The sequence below is a fragment of the Triturus cristatus genome, chromosome 12 (assembly GCF_964204655.1).
Source record: "Triturus cristatus chromosome 12, aTriCri1.1, whole genome shotgun sequence".
Lineage (NCBI taxonomy): Eukaryota > Metazoa > Chordata > Amphibia > Caudata > Salamandridae > Triturus > Triturus cristatus.
In genome coordinates, this window is record NC_140595.1 from 16258299 (window position 1) to 16280158 (window position 21860).

General features: G+C 48.6%; 1 protein-coding gene across 4 annotated transcripts in view; it reads right to left on the bottom strand.

The window, feature by feature from the left end:
• The window catches only part of CELF5 (CUGBP Elav-like family member 5), a 376224-nt gene that overhangs the window by 323133 nt on the left and 31231 nt on the right, over positions 1 to 21860 (bottom strand). For all 4 annotated transcript variants that reach the window (XM_085638935.1, XM_085638933.1, XM_085638934.1 and 1 more), the window contains exon 2: positions 7647 to 7729. In XM_085638935.1, coding sequence (XP_085495061.1) covers positions 7647 to 7729 — 83 coding nt within the window. The remainder of the gene's footprint in view (positions 1 to 7646; positions 7730 to 21860) is intronic.

Consider the following 21860-nt stretch of genomic DNA (forward strand, 5'->3'; position numbering starts at 1 on the left):
GCCGAGCCGGCGCTGCCTCCCAATGCGGTAGGAGCAAAATGGTCCTGGTACCGGGGCAAGGGCGGGACAAACGGCACCCACTGCGGCGCCGGAGGCGGAGCCGACGGTAGCGCCGGGGCCGGAGCCGGCAGCGCTGGAACTTGTGGCGCTGGGGCTGGAGCCAATGGCACAGGACCCGGAGGCGCCGAAGCTAGATCCGCCGGCGGTGCCGGCGACCCCACAGGATCCGGACACGGGACCGCGGGGCCCGAAGGCGCGCCGGCGGGAGCCCGAGGCCTAAAAAGGCAGTCCAAGGTAGCAAGAAATTCTTGCACCTGTTCGGGAGTCGCCGACGGACCCGGGTAAGGCGGGTAGGCCGTGGGACTCCCAGGCTCCAAAGAAGCCGCAGGGGCAGAACCCCTATCCCCCTTGTCCGCATCCGAGGACCAACAGGGGGACGTCTGAGAGCGAACTCGCTTCTTCGACTTCTTTTTAGGTCGTCTCTTACCCGAATCCGAGGGTGAAGACTTGGAGCCCGAGGAGCGACGACTGCGGCCCCGCGAGCATTCTCGGGAACGGTCCCTGAACCTGGAATGGCGCCGGGACGACTGCCAGACCTCCAGCAGCTGCCGGCCCGCTCCCTCAAGGCCTTAGGGGCCATGGCCTGACAGTCCCGGCAGGATCGGGAGTCGTGGTCGGTCTCCAGGTAGTAGAGGAAAACATCGTGGGGGTCCGCCACCGACAAATTGCGACGACAGGCCCCACAAGACTTAAATCCAGGCATCCCTACATGCACCAGGGAGAAAAAGGGAGACAAAAAGTCTCCAAGGTTAGTCAAAAAGTGACTAAGGTACGTGCTCTAACCGGATCTGCGCTGGCTGGCCGGAAAAAGAAAGAACTGACGTCAGCGCGCATGGGTGGCACCCAAGTAGTCTCCGTGACGTCATCTCGGCGCTTACGACGCCAGCAACGGACGTGGAGCCGCATGACGCCACCTACTGACGCGCAGGGGTACTACTAGCAAAACTTACCAGATCCAGTCTGACGCCTGGGGATATTCTAAGGTAAGATATCTATCACTAACGTGTCTCTTTCAGATGACTGGATTTGTTAGAGTAGAGTGTCGTGGAGTGGAGTAGGGTGAGTAGAGTAGAGTAGAGTCGAGGGGAGTAGAGTTCAGTGGGTCAGTGGCAGAGAGTGTTGTAGAGTGCAGTGTCAGAGTGGAGTGGCGTAGAGTGGTGTGGCGTATAGTGGCGTGGAATGGAGTGGGGTGGAATAGGGTGGAATGGGTTGGAGTGGATTGAGGTGGTGGGGTGGATTGGAGTAGATTGGGGTGGATTGGATTCAGGTAGGGTGGGTTGGATTTGGTGGGGTGGGTTGGATTTGGTGGGGTGGATTGGAGTGAGTGGACTGGAGGGGTGGATTGGATTGGATTGGGGTGCATTGAATTGGAGTGAAGTGGATTGAATTGGGGTAAATTTGATTGTTTTGGAGTGGGTTGGATTGGATTGGATTGGAGGGGAGCGGACTGAAGTGAGGTGAATTGGTTTAGGGTGGACTTGATTGGAGTGGAGTGGATTGAACTGGAGTGGGTTGGATTGGAGTGTGGTGGGCTGGGTGGATTGGATGGAGCAGGGTGGAGTTTAATGCGGTGGGGTATATTGTTTTAAGGTGGAGTGGGTGAATTGGAGTAGAGTGGGGTGGATTGGACTGCAGTGGAGTGGGTCAGATTGGAGTGGGACGATTGTTTTCGATGGGAGTGAGCAGGTTGTTTTGGATTGGAGTGTGGCAGATTGGTTTGGATTCAAGTGGGGTGGATTGGATTGAAGAGGTGTAGATTGGATCGGGCTGGACTGGAGTGGAATTGATTGGTGTGGGGTGGATTGGAGTGGGTTGTATTGGAGTGGGGTGAATTGGGATGGAGTGAGTGGATTGGGGTGAGGTGGATTGAAGTTGGGCAAATTGGTGTGGGTTAGATTGTTATGGATTGGAGTGGGGCAGATTGGAATGTGGCAAATTGTTTTAGATTGGAGTGGGGCAGATTATTTTAGATTGGAGTGGGGCAAATTGTGTTGGATTGGAGTGAGGTAGATTGTTTTTGATTAAACTGGGGTAGATTGTTTTGGAGTGGGCAGATTGTTTTGGATTAGAGGGGGACAGATTGGAGTGTGGAAAATTGGAATGGGGCAGGCTGTTTTGGATAGAAGTGGGGCAAATTTTAGTGGGGTGGGGTAGGTTAGGAGGACTAGAATGAGATGAATTGGTGTGAGGTGGATCTGATTGAGTGGGGCAGATTTGTGTGCGGTGAGGTAGCGTGGACTGGAGTGGGGTTGATTGGGGTGTACTCCACGATTATGTATTAAAGCATCATTTCAGAAATTACACATAAGAAAGAAACAGTCGGTTTGCAATAAAATAATCCTCATATTTGAGAACAGACCCCACGAGCAAAAACAAAAGAATACATAAATACAGAGTAAGAACAGAACACTTGGAAAAACAAAAGATACTTGCCTATAGAAAATAAATCTTTGCAATTTTGTTTGTCCTGCTGGGCATGTATTTGCCAGTCACACGCCTTCTATTTGAAGGGCACTAAAACTTACACAGAACAAAATAGTGCCTCAATCACGTCGGGAGCAGCAGACGGGCACTGATTAAGTTAAATCAATCAGTGCTTGGTCCCTGCTCCACAGAGAGTAACGGAATTTATGTTGGACTACCTTGACGAATTACGTACTGAAGAGTACCATGCAAGTCAACAAATGGTAAGCAACAGGCGGGCTCCAAGCGCTTCTATGTATACAACAGTGTCTCACAAGCGAGACGCATGCGCAGGCTCTTGCTGGCTCGACCCTAAAAAGGATGGGGATATTGTGTGCGATGCAGCAGGAGTAAAAAGGGAAATGGGAATCAAAAGGAAGTGCTGGAAGTCTGCAGAACCTCGTAAGAAAAAAAAGGTAACAAGGAGGAAAACAGAGAGCACTCTACCCTACCTGTTTTATGCTGACATTACAGCAGTAACATTAGATCTAAGCAATACACTAACTTATTTGCTAAGTGTTAAGCGTTGATGTGTGCGACACAGCTGCAATCATCCTACTCGTAGCCCTCAAACCAAGAAGTACCACCAGAAAGCTCTGTACTGCTGTGTACACCCAGTATGCAAAACAGTATATGCACGGCCTGGCATCAATCCGCGTACCTGGGACACGCAAAGAGAGCTGCAGGTGTGAGTCAATCAATCATAGCATTAGTAAGCTGTACACACCCTACAAGTAGGTCCATTGGTATTGGTCTTGCATAGGACTTCAGAATAGGCGCGACTTCACATCTGATCCAAAGCTGGCAGGAGTCTGTGGGCTTTAACACCTCTGATTCCAAAGGCGAGATCTGCTACAGAGAGAGTGTCTGACTCTCCAGACTTCAGCTGCACTTTAGGGTTGTCCATCAAATTTTTATACTGACTACGCAATACTCGATGGAGAGTAGAGTGTCATGCGCTTAGCTGGGTGAATTGGTGCTAATTTGTAGAAGCATTTGCACATCAAGTCCCCCGATTTAAAGCATGTACATTCCTTGATCTAAAGTCAACGTAAAGCTTTTCCAACCTATATGATGTGATCTCTTAAGTACGACTCTATGGCCCACTCTTGCGTTCTCGGCTCTTTGTAAGCAGGTGATTTCGTAGGACGGATGGCGGTGTAAGCAGTTAGAATAATATTGTCTGACATTTACTCACACCAAAATCACTCCTGCTTTTTGTTTGTGGAAAAGTAGGAGAAACAAAGTTTTAATATGATTTAGTTCATGGAAGCAACTTACCACCACCTTCCCACCCAGGTATAGAGCGATATTTCCGCTTTAATGCAAAGTCCAGTTTTGTGTTTGACTTTAGAGGGGATTGCTGGCACAGAATGCCCATGGGTAATGACTTGGCTTTTGTCTCCTAGCAGAAAGACCTCTGTTTTAGGGATACTAAATTACTACTAGTGATAAACATTGACACATCTTTGGGCCAAATGGGGTGAACGTAGTGCACTGATTGCAGGAGGAATCCTTCTGACATCCACCTCAGTATTGTCTGCACAGGACTGACCCATACATGCCTCTTCTTAAAGAGGTCCTTCAGGGGTCGATATATGCACTGGATAACGCAGGGGATAACGGTGAACCCTGTGGCACCTGCAGACAAGCGAGGTAGGAGTGCACATGACGGAGACCAGGTTAACTCTCAGTGACGGGTGACTTAGGAAAGAGTTGAGCCGTTCAATGGTCAGAGGGATCCCTGTGAGGCTGAGGCCAGCCTGTCCAGCAATGCCTGGCGGCCCATGGCATGAAACGCCTCAAAGAGATCCGCCTTGAGCAAGGGATGGTCTAGCCCCTCATCCATGCATGTTAAGGCTGCCTGCATCCTAACGGCAGTTCAAGACTGGCAAGTGCAGCATCCTGACCTTCAGCAATCGTACTCAGATCTGCCCTCATCTTTTTTTGACTGACGGGGAACATCTAAGCAAGCGCCCATGGAATGGTGCCTGTGCAGGGGTGATGAGTTCCCAGGGAGAGTGACCAGCCCAAAAGGGTACAAGGAGCATTCTTCGGTCCCAGCTCCCACCACCACCGGGGCCACAATCATGCGTCACCCAAAGCAGGACATAGGGTTGCCTTTCGCACACCCTGGTGGCTGGGAGAAACTGCTCACTTCTGTAAAAAAAGAGTACATAGGGCCCAGCAACAAATGCTGTAGAAGTGTCCTACCAACTGTTAAATACCAAAGTGAGACCCACTTCTAAGACCTTTAAAATGCAGACATGTAATGGAAGTGAAGCATAGAAATGTTAATAAAACCAAGGCAGCATAGTACGAACTCTGCCTCTTAAAAATATTAGACTTTCGCGACTCCAAAACAACTTTTGTAGATGGCACAAGTGTTTCTCCTCTCTCACCTCAGTGGAGGCAATACCATGTTTAACAGCCCGTCAGACACAAATGTGACGACCCTGAACGCATCCTACACTCAGCAGTGCACCTCACAAATAGCTTCAAGACATTAGACCATATTTTCCCAACAGTGGCATTTTCCAGTGGGGTATCGAAACTTGAGGGAGACCTCCCTGATAGGTACATGGAGGGCCCCCCACAGGGTACTGTGCTGAGGGGGCTCCCTGCAGCTCGCACCCCCTCACTGCGGGGGCCTATGTTACGTCACTGGCATTTTCTATGGAGTTCGGAGCCTCGTGAACCGGGTGCAGGACGGACAGACAGACAGACACTTCCACGTCACACTTCGCAGGCACTCCCTCGTCTGACAGCCGCGCTGAGCCCCGACACACACACACGGGACAGTCACACACTGCACAGCCCGCTGGGCGCCACTACCGTTTCCCTGCACCTGCCAACGTGACCTGTCACACGTGTTCACAAGTTCTATTTGTGGATGTGACAGCAGACGCGTGGCGGGTCCGTGCATCCCCTGCGTGGGGTTCATGTGCGAAGGAAGGGCTTGAAAGAATTGGGGCGAGGGCTGGACTCTTCATGCACGGCCGATCCAGGGCACAGGGGCGACGCGTCTACTCGACTCCTCGTCAGAGGTAGCATACTGCAAAACTGAACTATCACCCCATGCGGGCCGAGGTATGAAAAACATGTTTATAACAAGCACTGACAGAGATAATCGATTCGCCTTTTGGCTTTGCCAATGAAAACCTATTGGCTGGACCGATGGTTTCTGCAGACGATTGAAAAAACAGCATTTACACTGCCAGCAGGGCGGCGGGGGCCAGAGGCAATGAAGGAAACAGGAAGGGGGGCAAGGGAATAGCTTTTTTTGGGGGGGGGGGGAGGGAGGGGGTGGGGGGGGACAACAGAGAGGAAGGGGAGGGATTTGATGAAGGAAGCAGCACACCAGGGAGAGAGCATGAACACACATCCACTCCCATGGCGTGCAAGAAAAAACATAAGTTCTCCTGAATGCAAGCAGTGGAATGATACAAGTCACCCAATCAGGACACGGTGAAGAAGAAATGCTTCAGAGGTAAAACAAACAAAGGAAAGGGAGGAGCCAACTGAAGGAGCAGGGAAATGAAACAGAAAAGAAATTCATCCAATCAAGAGCAATGGACTGATCTAAATAAATACAACATATGTCTATATGTATTCTTTAATATCTTAGACACAATAAATCTTTAACAACAGACAGCTAAAGCTGTCTATAGGTCAGAACTAAAAAACATTAACCCAAAGCGCTAAAACCTGCCCGCTCTATGTGACCAGGCGGCGGGCTTCCATTTACCTCCTTCACGTCACCTTCCTAACAGCAACTATACTGGTATGGCTACCCCTACCACACGCCTTCCGATATTGTGTCTGCTACCAATGACTGGTGACACGAATCCTTATTAATTCAGTATTTCTTGTGATAATATTAGACAGCTGCAGCCTTCCACCTCCATAAGTGTGTGGTGTATTTTATTAGAACGGGAGTTAAAACAATGTGACAGGTGACAAAATTAACATGTCAGCGGGGCTGGAGTGCTTCGGCTGGAGGGAGATGCTGTGGATCAGCTGGATTAGACAAAATATTAAAAAGACTTTGTCAGACACATATCAAGATGCACGCATCATCAGGTCCAACCGCCCTTCAAACCATGTATCGGTAAGCGACACCAGAAAGGCAGTCTGAAAACACAGGAGCATAGAGTATAACCCTAATACAAGCAGGCGGAAGGTGGTACATTCAGTTAATTTCACATCACACCACCTTAATGTCTGTCCATCACAAGGTCATGAACAGCGGTAGCACCCACTGGACAGTGGGTACGTCCTTCTGGTAATGAACAGCATTAGCACCCACTGGACAGTGGGTACATCCTTATGGTCATGAACAGCCTTAGTACCCACTGGACGGTGAGTACATCCTTCAGGTCATGAACAGTCTTAGTACCCACTGGATGGTGGGCACGTCCTTCTGGTCATGAACAGCCTTAGTGTTCACTGGACAGTGGGCATGTCCTTCGGGCCATGAACAGCTTTAGCACCCACAGGACAGTGGGTACGCCCTTCTGGTCATGAACAGCCTTAGTACGCACTGGACGGTGGTTACATCCTTCTGATCATGAACAGCCTTAGTACCCACTGGACAGTGAGTACATCCTTCTGGTCATGAACAGCCTTAGTACCCACTGGATGTTGGGTACATCCTTCTGGTCATGAACAGCCTTAGTACCCACTGGACGGTGAGTACATCCTTCTGGTCATGAACAGCCTAACTGCCCACTGGACGGTGAGTACATCCTTCTGGTTATGAACAGCCTTAGTACCCAGTGGACGGTGGGCACCTCCTTCTGGTCATGAAAAGCCTTACTGCCCACTGGACTGTAGGTACGTCCTTCTGGTCATGAAAAGCCTTACTGCCTACTGTGGGTACATCCTTCTGGTCATGAACAGCCTTAGGACCTACTGTATAGTGGGTACACCCTTCTGGTCATAAACAGCCTTGGTACCCACTGTACAGTGGGAATGTCCTTCTCATTCTAAACCTACCCAGGTGCCTGACCTCAGGTGAGGAGTAGCCCTGCGGGAAGAGCACTCATCCTCGCACTTACACCGCAAACCCTTGAAATACCCTTCTTGGCTGTCGCGGCCTGCGGTGCTGGATTTATACTCACCCCAGGCAGAGTCTTCTGTTCATGCAGCGCAGTTTGGGCTTTGATTGCAGAGTCCCTGGCACAGTATGTGAGAAACGCACAGCCTGTGGAAAAAGGATAAACCGAAGAGTAAGGTTTAGGACCAAGCCACACGAGAAGTAAAACAAATTGACAAGAAATCTTAGACATTTGCTTTGGTTTTATATGCAAAAAAATCAAGTATGGCACAGCTCTTAGCCAAGATATGTTAACATTTTAAAGCCAGTGATACAATCATGTCATTTGCACTATTTCTTTCTCAAATGTTAAATTTACGATATCCGTGAAGTAACAATAGAGTTAGTAATACATTACTATACCGCATATCCCACACATGGGCCCGGATCCATGCATAAGGGCATATACTGTCAACCTGTGCAAATGTGGTCACCCAAGAGCCTTTTTCCACACATGGTGGGAAATACCACAAATCTTGAAATGCTGGCATAAAATTAGTCTGCAACTGACTTAAGCAATAGGAGCACACATAGAGGAGGATCCCAAAATTATGTTGCTGGGAATATGGGGTGAAAAATTTGGCCCAGAATATCAAAAGTCACTCAGTTACACAGGTTTTGGTGGTGGCCAGATGAGAGATAACAAAACTGTGGGGTGGACGCAGGGTTCCTACCTGTAGAGAATGGTTGTGTGGCATTGGCTGGTGCATGCTTGCAGAGAAAGACATTTACAAACTAAGGGGTGCCCACGAAACCTCCCCAAAGTATGTGGTAAATGATGTGAAATAATACAAATCTCTAATGAAACCTCTCAAAGGAATAGACGACCAGGGTCAGAACTAAATTTGGGGAGATAAGATGTTGACTTGGATGGCAATTTACCAATCTAAAGCTGTAACACTGTGTGTGTAGTGCTAGAAAACTTTCGTCATTTTTCTGCTCGGTGTGGATGGCACCAGCCTATGATTAAAAACTTTGCTACAAGAATGGCAAACGACTTTGTCACTTTTCTAGCTCACTGTGGACCACTATGCTAATTCTATGCTTAAAAACTCTTCTAGAAAAGCAGACATTTACGACCAGCAGTTTTAAAGTGTCGAGGGGCTAGTGGAATGAATTTATCATTTGATTCTCAAATGTAGAGCCCCCTACCAATCCAGTTCTCAACCAAGCCCCGTTGAACCCAGTACTGACACCAGGTTCAAGCCCAACCACAGCACTGAGGTCTGATCGTGCAACTCAACTGTTGATCTTTGGTGGGGAGAGGATGAATGCTTTATTTAGTCCCTTCACTATCTCACACATTCTACATCATCCAGTGTCAACGGGCAGCGACTGTGAGGTGTACAATCCAGGTTGTTCCTTTATCGTCAAACGTGATTTGAGAATTTGAGTTTGGGTCTACAATGAGGCTGGGGATCAGGGTACACTGAACCCAGTAAGACTGGTGGCGTACAACATGGTGTGTAGAAAAAGGGAGTGACCCCACTGGCCAAGAGACAGGGTACAGAAAGTACAGGTAAAGAGGAACTCTCTTGGAACTGATCGGATTTATCACATATCATTCATTCCTACTCAATTCTTTTAGAGCCAAACATATCTTCAAGGATCTCACATAGACCCAAAATGTGGGCCCCAATGCACAAGTTACTGCTTGTGTAACGATATATCTGTAAGAGACATTAGTTAGTGATAGATTCCTTACCTTAGAATAATCCCCAGGCGTCAGACTGGATCCGGAAAGTTTTGCTAGCAGTACCACTGCGTGCCAGTAGGTGGTGTCGTGCGACTCCGCATCTGTCGCTGGCGTCGTAAGCGCCAAGATGACATCACGGAGACTACTTAGGCGCCACCCATGCGCGCTGACGTCAGTTCTGTACACGACTTTCCGCGCCAGGAACGCAGAGCCATGCAAGAAACTGACCACTGGTGCCAAGAAAGAACAATTGTTACTTACCTGTAAACAGGTGGTTCTCCAGTATTGGTGTCTTTCATAGATTCACATGCTTGAATATTCCCCGTCGTCGGAGTGGGAGTCCCACGGTAAATAATATAGCAATAAATAAAATATACATATATATATAGTCACAATATATAGCCATAATATATATATATATATATATATATATATATATATATATATATACAAGTAATCATCTAAGACAGAGATATAAATAGGTAATAACCTCAAGAATGTCCCTATATGAAATCTGTATAGAGATACATAAAAAGAGAAAAAAGACATTCGCAGTCTATCTCTGTCATTATGTTAGTCCAAACTACGGCCAATCAGGCGCCAGCTCCTCTCCAGAACCTTCTCCTCAGAGCTCCTCACCTCAGATTTTCGTAGCACCAAAGTGACTTTTAGAGTGTATGAGGAGAAGAGAGCCTCTGAAGGGAGGAGGGAGGGTCGCATGTGAATCTCTGAAAGACACCAATACTGGAGAACCACCTGTTTACAGGTAAGTAACAATTGTTCTTCTCCAGTATTGGGGTGTCTTTCATAGATTCACATGCTTGAATATAGAATAGCTAGCAGTACCAACTATCATTGTTTCCATAATCACAAAGAGCTGAAATTGTAATGACAATCAATATCCTTATGTATATGATATTACTGCATATCTATATCAGCGTAAATGAACCATTTTTTCAACGGTAAATGGAAACAATATGGAGGAGGGAATGAAGAGGCTCACCTTATTTAAAAAGATTGCAAAGAACTGCCTGCCCAACTGCAGCATCTTCTTCATTTAAAGTTGCCAAGCAATACTGTCTTGTAAACGTATGTATGCTCGACCACGTAGCTGCTCTGCAGATCTGATGTAAAGGCACTCCAGCAAATAAGGCGGTTGAAGATGACATTGCTCTAGTGGAGTGAGCTCTCACTGGTGACTGCAAAGGCTTGTTTGCCTTTTGATGGCAGAAGACGATGGCAGCTGAAACCCAACGTGCAATGGTTGGTTTAGTAACTGGACGTCCCTTGTGAAAGCGTCCATAAGCTATGAAGAGCTGATTAGATTTTCGAAAAGAAGCTGTTCTGCTGATGTAGAACTTTAAACATTGTTTCACATCCAGGGAATGCAATCTTTGCTCCGCAGGAGTTTGAGGATTAGCAAAGAAAGTTTTTAAAATCACTGGTTCGTTAATATGAAAGTCTGAAGGCACCTTCGGCAAGAATGTTGGATTTGTGCGCAATACTACAGAATCTGGTTTGAACTGTAGGAAAGGTGGATTTATTGTAAATGCATGAATGTCACTGACGCGACGTGAAGACGTTAGCGCCAAAAGAAGAGCCACCTTCCATGTTAGATACTTCAATTCAACTTTGTGAATAGGTTCGAACGGTGGTCTCATTAGTTGTGCCAAAACGATGTTAAGATGCCACATCGGAGGAGGGCGTCTAACAGGAGGAAAGTTGCGAAACAACCCTTGAAGAATTGATGGATAATCCTTGAAGAACAAAGTGAAGTCGAACCATCCTGACGGAAACGGGAAATTGCCGCCAGAAAAACTCTCAAGGTTACCAGTCGGAGAATCCTTTGAAGACGGTCCTGGGAGAGAAGTGCCCCTGCTGACACTGTTTCTAAAGTTGCTCCCAGAAAATCCTTGCGATGAGAAGGCTGTAGATGGGACTTCATGGTATTTATGGAGAGCCCTAAGGCGCAAAACACCTCCTGGCAAAGACGTGTGTGCTGTAGAAGTTGAACCTCCGATTGTGATTTTAGGAGACAGTCGTCCAGATATGGGAAGATCTGAACACCCTGGAGACGTAGGAACGCTACCACAGGAGCTAGCACCTTTGTAAACACTCGAGGGGCCGAGCGTAGACCGAATGGTAATACCTTGAATTAGAAATCCTTCCGACCCACTCGAAAGCGTAGAAATTTCCGATGTTGTTGTCGTATGGGGATATGAAAATGTGCATCTTGGAGGTCGATTGTTGCCATGAAATCTCCCTGTGAGAGTAAGCGCAAGATCTCTACAAGCGTTAACATACGAAAGGATTGTTTCTTTAGATACTTGTTGAGAGCCCTCAGATCTTGAATGGGCCTCCATTCCCCGTTCTTTTTGGTGATAAGGAAGAATCGGGAATAAAATCCTTTTCCTCTTTGAGATCTTGGTACTACCTCTATGGCTCCCTTGTGCATTAGAAGTTGAACTTGATGTAACAGTTCCTTGAAATGAGCCGGTGGTGGTCCCGTAGGTGGTGTGGGTGGAGGGAATTCGATGAACTCTAAAGTGTGACCTCTTTCTACAATGTCCAAAACCCAACGGTTCCTTGTTATGGAGGACCATTGAGAAGAGTACAGAGAGATTCGACCTCCAATTTTCTGGGACTGATACAAGTCATTGTCTCTTAAGAGTGGAACCCCTGTAAGAGGATTTTCCTCTGTAAGTCTTGGAAGACTGCTGTCGAGAGGATTGCTGTTGGTTATAGGAATAACGGTTGGAACCCTGGTTATATGGTCGATACTGATTGTTTCCTCTTCGAAAATTAGAGGAGGTGCCGCGTCCGCGTGCACCCCGAAAGGGCTGTTTTCGAAATTGCAATGTGCCCAGAGAGCGAGCAGTGTCTGTATCCTTCTTTATCGATTGGAGAGCTTCATCCACATGATCTCCGAATAAAGCCTCTCCGTCATATGCCATGTCTAATATCCGTGCCTGCACTTCCTGACGAAAGGATGTTGAGCGCAACCAACCTTGCCTGCGCAGTACCGCTGCTCCAGCAAGTTGACGGAAACCCGTACAGGCGATATCAACTGCACAGTCTTATCTCCGCAGATGTGCTCTCTCCCTCTTGGAGTGGCTTCACAGCTTCACTTTTCGACGGTTCAGGCAGTTGTTCAACTAGCGCTGATATATCCGCCCATACTTGACGGTCGTAACGACCTAAGATGGCTAAGGCGTTAGCCGCTCTCACAATGGTAGAAGCCATCGAAGAAAATGTTCGCCCTATAGCATCCAAACGACGTCCATCACGATCAGGTGGTGCAGTGATGCAGTGATCGTAGATGCAGGGTTTCTAGCCAGACGTTGCGCTACCTGTGTGATTACAGAATCTGGCTTTGATTGACCAGTGAGGCACGCTGGCGCTCCTAATGGTGACTTGTACTTTTTCTCTAATCTAGGCACCTGTGCCGGAAGACTATTTGGTGTCTTCATAATCTTTTTGCCTTCCTCCCAAATGAATTCGATAATAGGGATTGTATGTGTTTGCTTAAAAGGCTGATTTTTAAAATCGTACAGGAAACAATCCTCTTCCTTGTGTTCCGTTGTTAATTTGAACCTTTGGGCTGCCCTATCCATTAACTGGTGAAAACTTGCAATGTCAACAGGTGGTGAGTCACCAGGTATCACCGGAGAGGGAGATGGTGTTTGGGCATGGTAGACATCCCACTCCGCCATACCATCATCCTCCTCATCATCATCATCGCCACCATCATCCATAATCTCACCATCTTCCCTGTCCTGAGGAACTTCTTCTTCAGTATCATGAGGAGGTACTGTCCGAGTTGGAGAATGTCGCAGCGGTACTGAAGGTAGTACAATAGAAGGTATTGGAACCGGCACTGGTTCCGATATAGTTGTTGGTACCACTGGAGTAGGCGGAACCACAGACTGTTGTGGTGATAAAGGAAAACGCCGATTATAATCGTCCAACATGAGTTGAAGATTTGTTATAAGCGACAATGGTAGCGTCGCAGTTTGTCCTTCCGTAGGAATTTCTTCCTGATAAAATCGTTCCTCATCCTCACTAGTATCATCTTGGCATTTTATTATTAAATCCGATGGACTGTGTGCCGCCCCAAATGATTCAGATAAACCTTCTTCTGAATCTTGATCCGAATCAGTGGCAAACAATGGTGAAGGAAGGTGGGAATCATCCAAAGATATAACCTCACCTGACATATCTTGTTGAGTACTCGGTGGCAAAGGTAACAAAGGAGCAGCGGCAAAGGACGCAGTAGACGCTGAAGGCGTGGAAGAAGTTTGGTCTTTTAATGACCTCTGCGCAGAAGTCGTCCTTTTACTCTTTATTTTCACCAATGAGACCGCAGTCGACAGGATCTGAGGCATAGAGGCTACTGAAGACATCTTCGTAGACGGAATCGTTGATGGAACTATCGTCGACGGAACTATCGTCGACGGGACCATCGTCGACAGAAACGGCGTCGACGGAGTCGTCGTCGACGGGAACGACGATGAGGTCTTCTTCTTCTTCGTCGACGGAGCACTCGTCGACGGGTCAATCGACGATGGTAACGTCGACGAGATCTTTTCCTTCTTCGACGACGACGATGCAATAGACAATATAGATGATACAGTCTTTATAGTACTGATGATCATCGTCGACGACGACAACGTCGACCGAACCATCGTCGACGATCCTGATGCTGATGTCGTCGTCAGAGTCACCGTCGACGAGCAGGAAACTGCGGATTTCGTCGTCGGAAGCCTCGTCGACGATGAAGCCAGTTTTTTGCCAGAAAACTGGGAAGTTGAAACCTCGGCAGCCTGAGAGCTATGTCTCGTGGGCGACAACGCAGTAGCCAAGGAAGAAGACGTGGCAGCTGTCATAGACAGAGACATTTTCTTTTTTTTAAGAAAAGGCGAAGGTAAATCATGTACACTACTGCGTTTTGAGGCTGTGTGGGAACGGCCAGAAGTAAAGCTTTCTACTTCAGAAACCACTTCATCTTTATCTTTCAGTCTCTGGAGCCACAACAAGAGACGGCCTTCCCTGTCTTTAAGAGTTTTTGTAGACCAGGTTCTACAGAATTTACATTTACCCACTTCATGGTCAGGGTAAAGACAGTAAATACACTTACTGTGTGGATCTTCCGAGAATAAACGTAGTTTTCCACAAGAGGAACAAGGTCTAAACAAAGACTTCTTACTTGAAGACATGCTGAAGAGAAAAAACTGAGCAGAGCTCAGGGAGACTCCCTGTCACACGACGTGCAGTAGAAAATCTGAGGTGAGGAGCTCTGAGGAGAAGGTTCCGGAGAGGAGCTGGCGCCTGATTGGCCGTAGTTTGGACTAACATAATGACAGAGATAGACTGCGAATGTCTTTTTTCTCTTTCTATGTATCTCTATACAGATTTCATATAGGGACATTCTTGAGGTTATTACCTATTTATATCTCTGTCTTAGATGATTACTTTATATATATATATATATATATATATATATATATTATGACTATATATATATGTATATTTTATTTTTTTGCTATATTATTTACCGTGGGACTCCCACTCCGACGACGGGGAATATTCAAGCATGTGAATCTATGAAAGACACCCCAATACTGGAGAACTAGACCTTAACCCTAGAAATCAGGTCGCAGAATGGGGAGGATGGGTGGGGCGGTAAGGAATCTATCACTAACTAATGTCTCTTACAGATATATTGTTACACAAGTAGTAACTTGTGCATCTGAAAGAGGCACGTTAGTGATTGATTCCTTATCTTAGAATAGATACCCCAGCAATACCAACCCCGGTGGTGGGTCTGCGAACAAGATTACACCAGAAAGTCACGGAGAATAGAACGGCCAAAGAAGCTGTCTCTCCTGACTTGACAGTTAAGGCAGTACTGTTTGGTAAACATGTGCAGCGAGGCCCACGTAGCTGCCTGACAAATGTCCTGCAAGGGGACGCCGCGTCCCAAGGCAGTAGTGGCTGCCGTTGCCCTGGTACAATGGGCACGCAGCCCCACACGAGGCTCCTTCTTAGCCAACAAGTAACAGGCCTTGATGCACAGAATGACCCACGAGAGATGGTCCGTTTGTGCACAGCCCGACCTCTTTTGGCGCCCACGTAGCCAACGAAGAGTTGGTCATCCACCCGTAACTGTCCTGTGCGCTGCAGGCAGAACGACAGTGCACGTTTTGGGTCCAGACGGTGGAGCCTCTCTTCCTCTTTCGAAGGATGCGGAGGCGGAAAGAAAGTGGGCAAAGTGATAGTCTGCCCGATGTGAAAGGGCGTGGCAACCTTTGGCAGGAAAGAAGGACGGGTCCTTAAAACCACCTTGTCCAGATGAACAGAAAGGAAATTAGGTTTGGAAGAAAGAGCCTGGAGCTCACTCACTCTTCTGGCAAAGGTGATTGCAACCAGGAAGGCTGTCTTGAGAGTGAGAAGACGCAAAGGACAGGTATGAAGGGGCTTGAAGGGAGCGCACATCAGATATGTCAAGACAAGGTTTAAGTCCCATTGAGGCATCATGAACGGCACGGGAAGAAACGTGTGCTTAATGCCTTTGAGCAAACGGCTAACAACCGGGGGCTTAAAAAGAGAGGGCTGATCTGGAAACCGTAAAAAGGCGGAGATGGACGAAAGATAACCTTTGACAGTGCCCAGAGCAGAGCCCTGCTGGGCCAAAGAAAGAAGTAACAGAAGGACCGCAGAAAGAGGGGCAGAAAGGGGGATCCACAGCCTTAGCTGCGCACCATGCCTCAAACTTGTTCCACCTGCAGGCGTATACCGACTTAGTGGAGGGACGCCTGCCTGCCAGAATGACATCACAGACTTCGGGAGGAAGATCAAAAGCTGTTAACTGTCGCCGCTCAATCTCCACGCATGGAGGTGGAGGCGGGACAGGTTCGGGTGGAGGACCGTCCCCTGCTGCTGCGACAGAAGATCCTCCCGAAGAGGCAGTCGAATCGGGGGGTCAATCGCCATGCTGAGTAGCTGGGGATACCAGTATCTTCGTGCCCAATCCGGAACCACCAGGATGACTTGGGCCCGGTCGCGCCGAATCTTCTTCAACACTCTGGGCAGAAGTGGTATAGGTGGAAAGGCGTACAACAGACCGCAACTCCACTCGCGACGAAATTACCACATGGCGGTGGTGTTCTCCGTGAACACCTGCACCACACTTCCCTGGACAGAGGGAAGGAATGCCTTCAGTGAAAGTCGGATCGCACAAAGCTCCAACAGATTGATATGGAGCCGGGACTCTGCCGGAGACCAGAGGCCTCTGATCTCCGCCTCTTCCAAGTGGCCACCCCATCCCAGGAGGGACGCATCCGTCACCACTGTGTGCTCGGGTTGGGGAAGGGAGAGGGATCTGCCATTGACCCAATCGCGATTCATGAGCCACCACTGCAATTGCCATGCAGTGCCCTCCGAGATCCGGACATGATCAGACAGGTTGCCCTGATGTTGCACCCACTGGGACTTCAGGTCCCACTGCAGAGCCCGCATATGCCATCTGGCATGTGTCACCAGCAGAATGCAGGAGGCCATCAGGCCCAGAAGCCGGAGCATCATCCTGACTGAAACCTGGGACAGAGGCTGAAAGTTCGGAATCATAGCCTGAATATTCCGGACTCCCTGCTCGGGAGGATAAACCCAAAACAGCGTTGAATCCAGAACCACTCCGATGAAGGGGAGCTTCTGAGAGGGACTCGGGTGCGACTTCGGCACGTTGATGGAGAACCCCAGCAAATGCAGGAGGTCGGCTGTAGTCTGAAGGTGGTTGATGACTGCCTGGGGCGAGCCTTCCTTCAACAAGCAGTCGTCGTGGTAAGGGAAGACTGACACCCCTGACCTGAACAGATAAGCTGCGACCACCGCCATCACTTTCGTGAACACCCGAGGGGCGCTGGCAAGGCCAAAGGGGAGCACGGCAAACTGAAAATGCTCCTGGCCTACCGTGAACCGCAGGTAACGCTGGTGGGCCGGCAGGAAGGGGATGTGAAAATATGCATCCTGCAAGTCCAACGCTACCATCCAGTCTCCAGGGTCGAGAGCACCCAGGACCTGAGTCAGAGTCAGCATTTTGAACTTCTCCTTCTGGAGGTAGTGATTGACATTCCGGAGGTCCAAGATGGGTCGCAGGCCCCCTTTGTCCTTCTTGGGGACCAGAAAATAGTGGGAATAACAACCACTCCCTACGTCCGGCCCAGGAACGCACTCGATGGCCCCCTTGGCCAAGAGGGCCGTGACTTCCAGCTGGAGAAGTACCAAGTGATCTCCAGACATGCGGTGGCACAGAGGTGGCATGGCTGGTGGGGAGGACTGAAAGGGAAGGAAGTAACCCCTGCAGATGATCTGCAACACCCACTTGTCTGGGGTTATGTCGCGCCAGTGGGGGAGGTGGCGGCGAACCCTGCCACCCACCTGCGTGGGGTGCACCACAAAGCTCTGATTAGGAAGGTTTGGAGGAAGAAGTAGCGGGGGCGGAGGTGGACTGACCCTCACGCTGATTCCCAGACCCGCCCCTGTGGAAGCCGCGTCCTTGGCCGTGCTGAGTGGCCGGGCTCTTCGCAGAAACACCCAAGGACTTGGCCGTGGCCCGCAAACGCTCCAGTGCACTGTCGGCCTTATCGCCAAACAGGCGAGTGCCGTCAAAGGGCATGTCCATGAGCGAGCCCTGGACATTGGGCGAGAACCCAGTCGATTGCAACCAGTCGTGGCGACGCAGCGCCACAGTCGTAGAAATTGCCCTACCCAGGGAGTCCGCGGTGTCCAAACCACACCGAATGGCGAACTTAGCCGCATCTTGACCCTCAGCAACAGCTTGGGACAGCACAGCGTGGATCTCCTCAGGACACTGAGGCAACACCTGCGCAACTGTATCCCACACTACGTGGGAATAGCGGCCTAATAAGCAAGTGGTGTTCACTGACCTCAGCCCCAAGCTGGTCGAAGAGAGCAACCGCTTACCGAACTGCTCCAGCTTCTTAGAGTCCTTATCCGGCGGGGCCGTATGTAAAGCACTCTGTGACGTCGAGGCTTGAATGACCAGACTCTCAGGCGTAGGATGAGTGGTCAGAAAAGCAGGGTCACCAGGTGCCGGGCGGTGACGCCTGGCGACATTCTTATCCACAGGGGACCCTGTGGCTGGCCGCGACCAAGTGCCCAACAAGACATCAGTGAGGGAGTCACACTGATGGGCAAGAGGGTCCTCGGACCCCTTCCAGTCGTCCTCCACCTCAGTTGCATGGGGAACAGACCACGGCGGCAGACCTGGAGCAGGAGAAGGAACATACGGCGTCAGAAACGGCGCCGTGAACGGCGCCGGCCGGGGCCAAGCCGGCGCCGTGTACCAATGCGGATCCCAGGTAGGAACAAAATGGTCCTGGAACCGCGGCAAGAGCGGGACAAAAGGCCCCCACTGCGGTGCTGGAGGTGGAGCTGAGGGTGGAGCCGAGGGTGGCACCGGTGCCGGAGCTGGCAGCGCTGAACCTTGTGGAGCCGGAGCCAACAGCGCAGGATACTGTGGCGCCGAAGCTGGATCTGCCGGCGGCCCCACAGGATCCGGACACGGGACCGCGGGGCCCGAAGGCGCACCCACGGGAGCCCGAGGCCTAAAAAGGCGGTCCAAGGTAGCAAGAAATTCTTGTACCTGTTCGGGAGTCGCCGACGGACGCGGGTAAGGTGGGTAAGGCCACAGGACTCACAGACTCCAAAGGAGCCGCAGGGGCAGAACCCCTATCCCCCTCGTCCGCATCCGAGGACCGACGGGGGGACGTCGGAGAGCGAACTCACTTCTTCGACTTCTTTTTATGTTGTCGCTCACCCGAATCCGAGGGCAAAGACTTGGAGCCTGAGGAGCGATGACTGCGGCCCTGCGAGTGTTCTCGGGAACCATCCCCGGACCTGGAACGGCGCTGGTACGAGTGCTGGGCCTCTAGCAACTTCCGTCACTGCTCCCTCAAGGCCTTCGGGCCATGGCCCGACAGTCCCGGCAGGACCGGGAGTTGTGGTCGGTCTCCAGGCAGTAGAGGCAAACATCGTGGGGGTCCGCCACCGACATATTGCGACGGACGGACCCACAAGACTTAAATCCTGGCATCCCTACGTGCACCAAGTCTCAAAAAAGGGTAGTCAAAAAGTGACTACGGTACGTGTTCTATCAGGATCTGCGCTTGCTGGCGCGGAAAAAGAAAGAACTGACGTCAGCGTGCATGGGTGGCACCTAAGTAGTCTCCGTGACGTCATCTCGGCGCTTATGACGCCAGCAACGGACGCGGTGCCGCACAACACCACCTACTGACACGCAGGGGTACTGCTAGCAAAACTTTCCGAATCCAGTCTAACGCCTGGGGATTATTCTAAGGTAAGGAATCTATCACTTACGTGTCTCTTTCAGATAAACAATTATAAGAACATTGGTGAACAACTCAATAAGTTTGTAAAGATACAATTTTATTAAAAAGATTATTTCTAGAAACATAAAAAAATACAATGATGTGATGAAAAATCGCAGTTAAAAATTACAAATTACAGTGCACAAGAGACAGAAAGATACGTGAAGAGCATTCAAATCATCATATAGTGGTTATTTCACAAGAATTAATCAATTTAAAAAAAAACAATAGATATTAAGATTGGATATAAAAAGTTCTGTGAATATAACCAAAATTTATGTATGAATACATGATTGTGATTCTATACTTATGTTTGTTTTTTAATTAGGTTACGCGAATTTGCACCATAGAGTAGACATTGAGAGAGACATCGTCTATTGCCACCGAAACTCGTCAACGCCCTTGTTTGTTCATTTAGGTTATATTCACAGAACTTTTTCTATCCAATCTTAATATCTATTGTTGTTTTTTTTTAATTGATTGATTCTTGTGAAATAACCACTATATGATGATTTTAATGCTCGTCACGTATCTTTCTGTCTATTGTGCACTGTAATTTGTAATTTTTAACTGCGATTTTTCATCACATCATTGTATTTTTATATGTTTCTAGAAATAATCTTTTTAATAAAATTGTATCTTTACAAAATGATTGAGTTGTTCACCAATGTGCTTATAATTGTTTTTTGGGGCCCACATTTTGGGTTTATGTGAGATCCTTGAAGATATGTTTGGCTCTAAAAGAATTGAGTGGGAATGAATGATATGTGATAAATCCGATCAGTTCCAAGAGGGTTCCTCTTTACCTGACCGTATAACATGGGCCTGATAGTTAGCACTTTATGACCCAGCATATTAGGCACTTGAATTGTCAGGCCTCCGCTACGAACAATATAGGAAAATTAGTGGCGGATACTCTTGGCCTGACAATTTGTTGATCACGTTCTTGCACATTGACCCTTCCATTTAAAATACGCTGCAGTGATTGCGATTCTGACTTTTATGGTGTCTCAATATGTGCTTTACTTCATCTTTGTGCTTTTTTATCTGGGAGGTGGGCCATATTTGAGGACTGAAGATTTACCATTGAGGATCCTACACACTGGAACTGTAAATGTCAAGTTGCTGCCACTATGCACATGCATGTGAAGTTTCTCATATTTTGTCTAATGGGTTGCCTCTAGTTCAAGCTGTTGGTTGGACATTTGTAAAGGTACACTTAGTGGCAATGATGCAAGGGTTTTGAATGCTGGCTTATGTTCAGATTTTCAGGCACCTACACCAGGGCATTTGATTCAAGTTGTCTTGTTTCACACATTTCTATCTTATTGCTGCGCAGGGATAAACGAAGTGTGATGTTCCCCTTGTGGTGCACATCATTGATATTAAGTCATGTTGTTTCAAACACTTTTATCTCATTACTTCGAATGAATTTCAATATATTATGCTGTTTCATATTTTTACTTCATTGCATTACACAGAACGGTAATAATAATTCAATATTAATTAAATTCCTTCATGCAGTGACGTTCAATATGAGACATCAGTATGAATGTGATTATGGTTGTTTTTGGAAGTAGAATAAAGTTTATCAATATAATTTCCCAATGGAACAACTAGGTCGATATTTCAAGTGTATTAACTGCGAGAGGGAATGAAGCTGGAAAACTATCATGGCGCCTGACTTGAGTTCAAACTTAAAATAAGGCAGCGGTCTAGTCCGCGAAGATCGACGGCAGTGCTATCGAGGAAGGACTGTTCTTAAGTCACGTTGGTGGTGGGATATGTATTTCCCGTACAATTGGGCGACTTTTTTCCCAGTTGTGCCCGAAAAACCCATGCCTGGCGGGGTGCTACTTTTTGGGCTAGAATTAAAAGGGTGTGCGCAATTTTACTGGCCTGGGCGGGCACCGACCGCGAGGAGTCCGTGGCGTTATGGTGGCAGTCACTATCAGTGGCAAATGAGAGCGCAGCGCGCGCTGAGAGACTGCTACTCATTGGAGGTCCGATTCTGGGCCTGCCTGTGCGCACATGATGACCCCGCCCACCCTAGAGCAGCAGCCAGCCAGCAGGCATGCATCATGACCATGACGGCGCACGTGATGTTGTGCAGAACGCTTACTTGTTACGTTTT